Genomic DNA, 11193 nt, shown 5'->3' with positions numbered 1-11193 from the left:
GACAGAATGAATGGGGCCATGTATCGTGAGATTTTGAGCCAAAACCTCCTTCCATCAGTGAGAACTTTGAAGATGAAACGAGGCTGGGTCTTCCAACATGACAATGATCCAAAACACACCGCCCGGGCAACAAAGGAGTGGCTCCGTAAGAAGCATTTGAAAGTCCTGGAGTGGCCTAGCCAGTCTCCAGACCTCAACCCCATAGAAAATCTGTGGCGGGAGTTGAAAGTCCGTGTTGCTCGGCGACAGCCCCAAAACATCACTGCTCTCGAGAAGACCTGCATGGAGGAATGGGCCAAAATACCAGCTACTGTGTGTGCAAACCTGGTAAAGACCTATAGTAAACGTTTGACCTCTGTTATTGCCAACAAAGGTTATGTTACAAAGTATTGAGTTGTATTTTTGTTATTGACCAAATACTTATTTTCCACCCTGATTTACGAATAAATTCTTTACAAATCCTACCATGTGGATTCATGGATTTTTTTTTTTCACATTCTGTCTCTCACAGTTGAAGTGTACCTCTGGTGCAAATTACTGACCTCTGTCATCATTTTAGGTGGGGGAACTTGCACAATCGGTGGCTGACTAAATACTTTTTTGCCCCACTGTACTTTTGGCCAAAGACCATCTGACAAGCATAATGTAAGAGCTGGGACTGAATCTGTAGATAATTTGCCTCCTGAGCCACAGCTGTGGATGGAGTGCCTCAGCATGGTTATACAGCTTATTTCAAAGTTGTATTTAATAAAGCATCAAGAACAACTGTGACCTGCTGTCTTTTAATGTTTACAGTAAAAATAATGTAGTTTTGTCCCGGAATGGTCACGAAAGAACTCGTGCTATTGTGAAAAGATTTTAAGAAATGGAGTCAATAAGTCTCTCTGCTTCCAGCTAGTATTTTCAGTTTGTGTCCACTAGGGGGCTCCCCTGCCATGTGTCACTGAGATCATCACGGGACGATCAGACTCATTTTTAGTAACAAAATTCGTTGTTTTCGTTAATATTTTCAACCCATACATTCCGTAAATTCTGGTTCTATAATGTCATGCTCTCTAGGGTGGCTCACTTAAAATACTGATGCGTGATGGAGTTTTGTTTGTTTTCTATTACACCTTGAAACCAAACTAAGCCTTTTTCTTTTCATTTTTGTTTTTGTCTGCAGTTAAACCTGTGAAGCATCTCCACCTTTTGAGAGCCGTAAATCACATTCAAGCTAGTGAGCTTTGTAAAACCTGTTTTCTGCAGTAACCCCGCCTTTAAATGCGCACTCATTTTGATGGGTTCCGCGCTATAAGGAAAATCCATACCTGACTGACTAGTATGGCGCACTTGGTAAAGTTGAAACTTGACAGCTTGAGAGGAGGCGGGATAAAATCAACAGAGTGGATAAACAGGTCGGCCATGAGGCCCTGATGAGTGCCTGCAGCAGAAAATCTGTCGACATTTTATGTGAACACGCAGGAATGTGAGGCCTGGTGGAAAACGTGCGCGCTGTGGATGTCTCTGCAGACTCAGGTCTATGACGGGTGGAGCTGAAACGGTAATCGGATTGTGTAGTAGTAGTAGTATGACCACATACCCTCCTCTCACTCACTCGCACACACATTATATGGTTATTTTTCTAAGTCACGGGCCTGCGCAGTCTTAACTCTGCGCGTTGAACCTCAGTTTGAATTTAACAAATATGAATGCGACTAACCATCGTTTTCTATCTTTTATTATAGAGAAAAAAATACATGTTCTGACCGATTCTCGTTTTACATAAAACCACACACATTTTTACAATATAATTTCACTTATTTCTTTATTCTTTAATATTAATTTTCACGATATATGATAACGACTTTGAGATATACATTCCATCTTTTTGAAACCACAATAACACACTACACATACGGTTTTATAACATTTCCACAGGACCCATTGGATTGCACAGAATGAAAAATGTCTGTATGCACATTTTCCTCTTTAACGATCTTTCTCTTTTAGATTTTCAGACACCGAATTTTTTTTTTCCGAGACATGAGATTTTCAAAATTAATTAGAAATAAAAAACGAACAGGCCGCGTGTGTGTGCGTGCATGTGCGTGTTTTCGTTCTATTTCTTATGTGTGTGTATTATTTCATTTAATACTCCCCGTGTTGCTGAGATCTGTGGGGCTGGACGTTATTGCCGATTGAAAAGTGAATTAAAGTAAATATCGAAGAAAAAAAACAAACCAGGCCTATCAACAAAGCGTTACTATTACACGAGGATGAACCGAAAATTAAAGGATTCTTAAATTTCCACTTCCCAGTTTCAATGTATTTGTGTCTAAAATATCATACATTCAATGCATAGTTTGTTTAGCTGCTGTGTACTCTCTGATATTTTGCATTGCCAGAATATTAAATAATCGGGGAAAGTCAATTTTTGCGTATTTCTCAGGAAACTTCACAATTACTTTTTATCGTCTTTACGCCGTCGTGTGTTTCTATCTCTTATTGCCGTTGTCTTATTTTATCTTTTAGATGCACAGGCGTTCGATTTTGGGTTTAATGCCACACTCAAAGCCCGCAGTCAAATTGCGAATCACCTAAAAAAAAAGAAGTGGTGTTGCGTGTGTGCGCGCGCGTGTGTTTTAATCCCTTTAAAACATCTTAAACATCATTAAATCACAACAAGTCCGTCCATCACAAACTCGAGCGTTACATGAAGTGAAGTCTCGTGTGGGGAAGCACCACAAGAGCGACGAAAAGGCGAACTGCCCTTTTTGCAATTTTGTTTTAAGGTCGATATTGTAAACGTTCACTCCACTGGAAAATATGTATATGTACTCTTGTTGGCATATTTATACAACATGTATTGTCCGTAGGCTAAAGTGTGTCGTGGATGCATTAGATTCCCTCACTGCCACCAACTGTGTGTGTGTGTGTGTGTGTGTGTGTGTGTGTGTGTGTGTGTGTGTGTGTGTGTGTGTGTGTAGACTGATGCAAGCACTGTATGAGTGCGAAAATGTCCGCGTGTGCTCTGTGCGCACTTTTACGCATGAATTAAGCAGAAGGGACTGCGCTCGCCAGGGAGTCATGTGTTTTTTAAATTTTATTTTATTTTATTTTATTTTTTTCACTAAATGGAGACTTGCAGTTAACATCTAGTTCCAGCAATGGCTTGCAATTATTCTTGTATGTTATATCTAAAAGCCTCTATGAGCCCCTCCATTGAGTGGATGAAACCAGATATGCTGCATATACCTCCTATTACAAAGATGGCGACATCAAAGAAAACCTGGTGCCATAGCAGCTTTCTCCATAAAAGCTTGAGGTGGAAGAGACTGGGAAGCAGAAAGCAAAGGCCTGCGCCCGTCAGGCTGCCGGTGAGGCCCATGAGGAGGGCGAAATGTGGCACATAGATCGCCATGAGCAGGGTGAACACAACAAGGCTACATCGGAGAGTGAGTCCCCAGGACTTTAGGCGTCCATCGCCTCCGTAGCAATCTGGAAAGTAGGCGCGTCCCCCTTCGTTGAAAAATGTTTTCTCTAATACCTCGACAGCAGCGAAAAACGGCAGCGGATACGACAGCAAAGCTTTGGACACGAGGAAGAGGTTGACGACAGCTCGGATGGTTGGGGGCAGGTTGTCTGTGATGACCTCCTTGGTTTCATCAGCCCAGGTCAGGTAGGCCACCAGGGCGAATAGACCCTTGAGGATGCAGGCAGCGATGTGAGTCCAGTTCATCATGCAGTGAAACTCGCTCGGTTTCTGCATGTTCCCCTCCAGAGACGGCAGGAAGATCTGCGAGGTGTAGCTGAACACAATAATCCCAATGGAGATGGGGAATTTCTTGACATCGATGTAAAACTTCACCTTGTCCCAGGCCCAGTCCCTCGCTCTGGAGAGGCAGTACGCTATAACGAGGACGTTAATGACAAAGTGGGCTAACGTGCAAAGCAAGCTGAACTTGGAGACGGCTTTCAGGTTCTTGAGAAAGGCGCAGGGGAGGAGAGCAGCGGTGGCGATGATGGCCCAGGACTTCTGGGAAATTGGCATGTTGGGGAAGCTGTTGTACATGAGATTACCGCTGACCACCACGTACAGGATGCAAGTCATCACTAGCTCTATGATTTGGGCTACATTCACGATATGGCCACCTAGAGACGGGAATCTGGGCGCGCAGCAAGCGTTGGCAATGTCCACATAAGAATCCCTCACACGGACGAGCTGTCCGTCTTCGTCCTCCTCGTACAGGCAGGCAATGAGGATTTTCCCCGTGTAGCAGCACACCACAGCGGCGAAAATAATGAGAAAGAGTCCGAGGTATCCTCCGTGCAGGATGGCGTAGGGCAGGCCCAGAACGAACATCCCCTACAAACACAGACAAATAAAGCATCGCTAATATTAGGCTGTGCGCTATATTAAGTTGTTAAATGAAAAGTATTAATTTAATCATTAATTATTTTTCTTATCATAGTATTTTTTATTCGTGTAACTAGATGATGTTTTAATGTGTGCTTTGAGGCTGCTCTGCCCGACCCTTCAGTGAATCTCACTCCCCTTTTCATGTTGTGGGTTTTCCACTTGGCTTTGAGCGCATCTGCCCGCTTCTGACGTCATCACGAGCTGGAGGAGACACACTCTGACGTCAGGGTGACTGCCGCGACCACAGCCCCGATAAAGCATAAAAAGGATTGCGTCTAGAAGGATTTTTGTCGCATAGCCTCCACACACACGCGCGCACGCGTACACACAGGCTCTCTCGAGTAAATGCTCCACTTTAAAGTGGTGATTTTTTTCCCCACATGAAAAGATAAAATAAAAAATAAATACTTTTTCGAAATGCAGCTTTTTGCACACACACTGATCTCTGTAATTTGAAATTTCATATTTTTCAGCCGCGTCTTTATGGTTTTAGTCTAAAATGTCACTTGGACTTGATCATAAAACCAATTTTCCTGCATAACTACAGTGTTATTCTTACTTTTAACTTAGCTGGATTTAGATTTTAATATAAACAAAATTATAAAACATTTTTAAAATGCAGGTTTTGGTTTTCTTTTTATTCTAGAGTCTACACAAAAATTCCTCCATCCACTTATTTATTCCCACGCGGAGTATTGTGAGAGCATTTATCGGGGACGTGCATCAGCTACACAGCACATTACTCCAGACAAAGAATGTGCATGTCGAGAAAAGGAGGGGGCCAGGGCATCAACTATCCCCCCCCTTTATAGCGCATAAAAGTCTAAAAAATCTCTGCACTGTTGTGATCAGAGATCATGAGAACGCACTTAAAAGGTTTAAAGAAAGTGGATATTTGCCAGACTTTAATTTAAAAACCAGCCACTTCACAAAGTTGCTTCAAAGGGAAAAGCCTGCTGATTTTTTTTCTTTGTGTATAATTATTTTGATGTGTTCGTAGATATTTATTTATCTCGAATTTCTCGGATGCTTCGGAAGCGGCTCAACCATTTGGAACCCAGAACAATCCGTGGAGGGGGTGCGTTTTTACCTGGATTGCGTTCGTGACGTTCCAGCCCGCCTCCCAAGCGGTGATTTTTGGTCTGACTTCGGTCAACTCGTTCGTCGGATCTCCGTCCTTTGAGGCAGAGTGCGGTGGACCGGTGCCGTCCCTCTGGTAGTGGCTGTCCCCATCCAGTGCGCCTCCATCTCCGCTCCCCTCTCCCCCCATTTCATCGGATGTTAAAATGTCCATCTGCATGCCTTGCCGGTGGTCGTAGTCCAGGTCATCGCAGGCGGCGAAACCCAGAGCCTCTTCGTCGGTGGCGGCCTGAAACCCCATCCTGGCGAACATCCCGCTCACCTTTGCCTGGGATTTGTTGGACACAGCCGTGGCTGCATTTGTCAGTTTATTGGAAAGCTTGCTTCTGATTAACGTCGCCATTTTTCGAACCTCTCCGGATTCCGAACTGTCTGCAGCTTAATTAGTGTTTGTCTCCTCCAGTCAGTAAAAAAAAATGAGGCTACTTTGGATTGCAGCTCTTGATTCTCTGCATTAGATAAAGCCACGAAGGAAAGCGCAAATGTTGGTTGAAGACACCGTCGGTTTTCAGTTGCTATCTCCACTTTTTAGTCACTGCTCGTCTGCAGCCTGTCGTTATCCCCAGGTTCATGTCACCTTCAGACGTCGCTGCTCCGTTTCTGCATCTTGGCACTGCGCTCTGATGCTCGACGCGTAGCGCACCTTCTCAGTCTCTGAGGCAGTTCAGCGGCGTGCGCAAAAGCTTTACGCACGACAAAAGGCGAGCCACAGGTTATTGCAGGCCTGTAAGATCGCTTTCTTTTGGGTTATAAGGTGGCAGGCAGCGCTTCCAGGAGTTACTTCTCGTCTTTCAGGTGCCTTTACTGATGCCAATGCGGTACCGTGGAGCCCGGGGGGGGAGGCAGGGAGGAGACACGTGTCCTCACCAGCCTGCCAATGCAAAGCACGTCTCCAGCCCTCCCAGTGCCCCACCAGGAGAAAACGGGAGAGATTTGCTGCATTTCTAGGGGAGGTGCTTGCAGTACCCCCACCACCCCCAACCCATAATCTATAATACCTCATCCCAACAACCAATGGCATTCCGGGGGCCTCAAACCTTGCATAACTTTACCCATATAAAAGGAAGCTGAAATTTGACGAAACCCCAAGCTCTCCGGACCAGATTGTATGATGTAGGAATAAAAGGTGTAATTATTTCTTCTTTTATCAAATGTCATTTCTTTTTAAGAAGAAGAGGACGCGGAGCAGCGTAATAGTTAACTTAATTGTTTCTGGGATTACCTGGATCGGGGTTTCAAACATCGCTTTGGGGTTGATTAATTGATCAGGGGATGTGATCTCGCGCGTTTTGTCTTTGCTAAAAGGTGGTAAGACGTAGAATTTGAGCTTGTGTTTGAAACCCGCAGCTCATGTAGTGGCTCTATTGCAGGCTGAAGCCTTCATTCAGCATACTCATTCATTCACTCACATTCACTCATTCATGATTTTGCATCTGTGATGTTACAGTCTGACCCGTGGCGATGCTCCCTTTAAGAAAACTATATTTCGCTGCGAGATTTATTCATTAAGAAAATAAAATACGTAGTTTGAACATAAAAAACGTGACAGGGGATTAGTGATATGTCAGCCTGAATTAAACCCAGATGATTGGGTCTGATATTTTATTTGGGTGCCAACAAACTATCTTCTAAACATACCGTAAGTAGAATTAATAAATATCCTTATTTTAACTTTTGGCTGATCTGAGTTCTCCTCATCTTTACAAAAAATGCTTGAAATCCTTCGGCTTTTATTTGTTTTTGTAAATGTAGGTTAAGTGAGGCGGTAACAAAGGCTCAAATTGCTGTAAACGGTTTGTTGACATTGCCTTGTCACTAGCACTTTGTGCGATGTGCACACCATGCTCAGTGTTTCCTCAGGCTGCAGTATCAGAGTTCATCGCCGTAACACAAAGCCGGGGCCTTGCTCGGTACGAGAAAAAGCAAAAAAGAAGCCTGAACTAACAGACAGTGTGCTGCATTGCTGTCTGTGTGAGTTCCATTGGGAGAGCATTTACTTGGACCTGAGAATAAATATTGCGGCCTATTAAAAGCTTTCACGTTGGGTTCTTCAATAGCTTGTAACCCGATAAGACCAGAAATGCATCTCCCTAGAAATACAGCTGACTCATCTCCAGTTGGCCATCAGCAAACAGCAACCACAAAATCAGACAATATCAAACTGTTTTTTCCCAGTATTTTTTAACACTCCATAACTATTAAGAGCCATTATATTAAACTATAATTAACCATTTTGCTTCAAATGAAACGCGTGATGTAAACCTTTTAGCAAAATAGCTAGAAAGATGTATTTTTCTTCTCTCTGTAGCAGAATTGAACGGTGTCAAGCCAAATCCACCCCGGAGCCAAACTGCATCACGACGATTGCGCTGACTGGCTCAGACTGGAGTGCAGGCCTGCTCTTTATCGGGCCTGTGCATCAGCATTAAAAGCTTAAATCAGTGCGTTTGAATCAGAAAATACGAGGCAAACGCGCCTTTGTGTGCCTTTTTTCCCTTTAAACTTCCAGCTGTGGGAACGAAAATGGCCGCTTTCCCTTGGCCTGAATGAAGGAGTTAATGACAGAGGCTGTTATCAGCGGGCTGCAGCCCTCCTCTGATCTGCGCTCCGCACTGTCTGATGAAGTGTGCTGCGAGATGAAAAGAGCAGCCGTGACACCACCAGCCAGCAGGTTACAGCGGCTGCAGACCTCCTCACGACCTGCTGTACACATAATAATAATAATAATAATAATAATAATAATAATAATAATAATAATAATAATACATTTGTGGATATTTGGTCTGACTCTGCAGTAAAAGTTTGGTTTTATGGTCATGTGATGAGTCCCACACATGCATGGGGACGCAAAATCGTGCACAAGGATAACAAACAACTTTCAAACAAATAAGAGCCCTTTTTCTGTCATGTCACATTATTATTATTGTTATTATTATTATTATTATTGTTATTATTGTTATTATTGTTATTATTGTTATTATTGTTATTATTGTTATTATTATTAATAATAAAATGATAAACTGGCAGAATGAGCTAGTATTCGTTGTGTTTGTATCCGAGCACGCTGCTGTGATATCCTTGCAAGAAAGTGATCCCCCCCACCCCCCCCACCCCCCAGTTTATCACCCATCCCGAGAGTCGTCAGAGGGTCAGGGTGCCACGTCCCAGGAGGATCCACATCTCTGTCGACACAGATATGGCCGATCAAAGCTCTTTGTCTAGTTTGCGCTGCTTTTGTATGTTGACTCACATGTTCGAGTCATCTACGTTGCCATTCGGCCTTTTTTGTGGTGGAAGAATCCAAAATTGCATCGTGATCTCAGTTTGTCCTCAGATTCATTTTATTTCAGTATTTCAGCCCACGCACCCCCACCGCATGCACAGCTTTCCCTCCCTCCCATCTCTCTCCTCAGTGTCTCAGCCCCCTCCCGGCCCTACATTTTTTTTCTTTAAAAATTTCGCATTACACACATGGGTGAGCTGGCACAAGACCCCCACCCACCCCGCCCCTCCCCATTTCTCGATTCATAAAATAATTTTCAATTGCAGGAAACATTTTCTCTCAGAAAGATCATTCCGAGAACAAGGCCGAACAAATAAATAACCGAATAAACCGGGGCGGCAGTTTGCTTTTGTTGGCCACCATAAACCAGACTATTGGATCAAAAGGAAAATTATACTTAGGCTAATGTTGGGCTTCTGACGTCTTTACGCCGGTGCAGTGTCAAAGATTAACAGTGGTTTTATGTTACCATGGCATCGCTGAATACAATTATAGTCAACTTTTGCTTTTGCAGCGTTTGCAGTTCAGCCATGAATGTTTTCAATGAAACAATAGAAAGATATGGCACTGTGCCACTATTTGTGTGTTTGTGTGTTTGGCGCACGAACCAAGCCGAGCCGACACGAGACAGTGATGCCAACAAAACGCGCACATGCGGCCGTTTTAATGTGGGGGTTTTTGGTTAAGATTTCTGGATCCTGTGCCATATTACCTTCCATTTAACCCACGACTGTCCGGCTGCTGCGCCTGCTCAGCGAGGCAGAAAATACCACCCCAACACTCCTCAATTAATAAGGGACGGTGAAATGGCACTCTTCGCTCTCTGGGGATTAGAGCAGGGAAATTAGCCCACATCAGGCTAATCAGAGGACCTCAGAGTCCATTAACATTTGCATCACAATCACAGGTAGCGCTCTGCCTGTGCTATCGACTGGATTGTGTGTTGTCTGCTGTGAATCGTTTGGAAAGCAGAGAGAAAAGAATATTTCTCTGTGCCACGTGAACCACGCATCACTTTCAGCCGAGTGTTTTTGTCTTTTTTATATATATTCCTGCAGGATTTGGGTTCAGGGAACTTTATTATAAGTTATACCTGAAATCTAAACTTTAGATTAGGCCAGAAAAAAGCGTGAGATTAACTTTATGGGTATTACCGCTTAAACCTCGCATTACAAAAAAACACTTAAGTCAAACTGACACCAGCAGTCAGCACAGCTGAGACAGGTGTCCCTCAAAGTGGGCTACCGGTGCCTTCTGTAGGAGGAGGTCCTCGTCAAAATGTGTTCATATGAATGCGTAATTTTGCCGTATCAGCCACGTCGTCTGTGCGTAATTTCCCTAGTTTAAACATTTTAATTACAAATCAAGCATTTAAAGCTTGTATAGATATGCAGAGTAGAGCTCACATTATCATATTTTTTCTGACCTCACTGTGCTGCAGCCGAGTCGTTAGACAACCACAGCCGCCGCCCACTTCCACGAAGAGTAATCCAGGTGGCCTGCAGTGGTAAACCACTAAGAGCCTTTTCATTACTCCTAATGCGCCTGTTTAATGGATTATTATGGGCTCCCGTGAGACTTCCACATTGATGGGTTTGTATTAGTCCTGCTTGGTGGCTTCTGTCTGCACGACAACAATGACAAATAGCAAGAGGAATTCTTCTACTCTATCTATCTATCTATCTATCTATCTATCTATCTATCTATCTATCTATCTATCTATCTATCTATCTATCTATCTATCTATCTATCTATCTATCTATCTATCTATCTATCTATTATATTATATTATATTATATTATATTATATTATATTATATTATATTATATTATATCATTAATATAAACTGAAAGCATTGGTGAGTGTACTCCTTCTCCTCCTGCTTGTGTATTTGATATAAAACGCTCCCCAGACGCTGTTTTGCTGTTAACCCACAGTGACTCCGCTCTCTCCATCACCTTCTGACGTCCCCCTTGCTGGATCGGCTCGGGTTCACTCTCCTGCTGTGACACATTAACATTGTAATTGCCTTTTTTTGAGCACAATAAACGGAGCCAATCCGCTGGGACCTGCACGGCCCGGGGCTGGCACAAAGCTATACCATCGATTTTTCACACACTGCCAGCATAAAAAAAAAAAAAAAAAAAAAAATCTCAGCCATCACCAGACACAGTTCTGACCTGGGCATGCGTGTTTTTCTCTCAGCTCAAATGATGTAGGGTATCTGGTGTATATCTGACACTTGAGATCATGTATTTTGCCCTCGGGTAAAATACATGAGTAGTCTATTAACAGAGCTAATTATTATTTTAAAATGCTCCATTAATCAGTTAAAAATGATTCTAGCCATTCATTTCCATTTTTGTCA

At 43.2% G+C, this 11193-nt stretch overlaps 1 protein-coding gene across 1 annotated transcript; it reads right to left on the bottom strand.

Moving 5' to 3' along the window:
• Positions 1-1704: 1704 nt before the first annotated feature.
• On the bottom strand, positions 1705-6538 carry slc32a1 (solute carrier family 32 member 1). The gene is made up of 2 exons (XM_082532322.1): positions 5493-6538; positions 1705-4348 (listed from the first exon to the last, which is right to left on the bottom strand). Exons 1-2 carry the CDS (start codon positions 5883-5885, stop codon positions 3161-3163), a joined length of 1581 nt encoding a protein of 526 aa, XP_082388448.1. The 5' UTR covers positions 5886-6538; the 3' UTR covers positions 1705-3160.
• Positions 6539-11193: the final 4655 nt, after the last annotated feature.

Source organism: Aulonocara stuartgranti (assembly GCF_965226115.1).
Source record: "Aulonocara stuartgranti genome assembly, chromosome: 5".
Classification (NCBI taxonomy): Eukaryota; Metazoa; Chordata; class Actinopteri; order Cichliformes; family Cichlidae; genus Aulonocara; species Aulonocara stuartgranti.
Note: the sequence above shows the minus strand (reverse complement) of the source record. Positions and strands in the feature narration are given on the sequence as shown.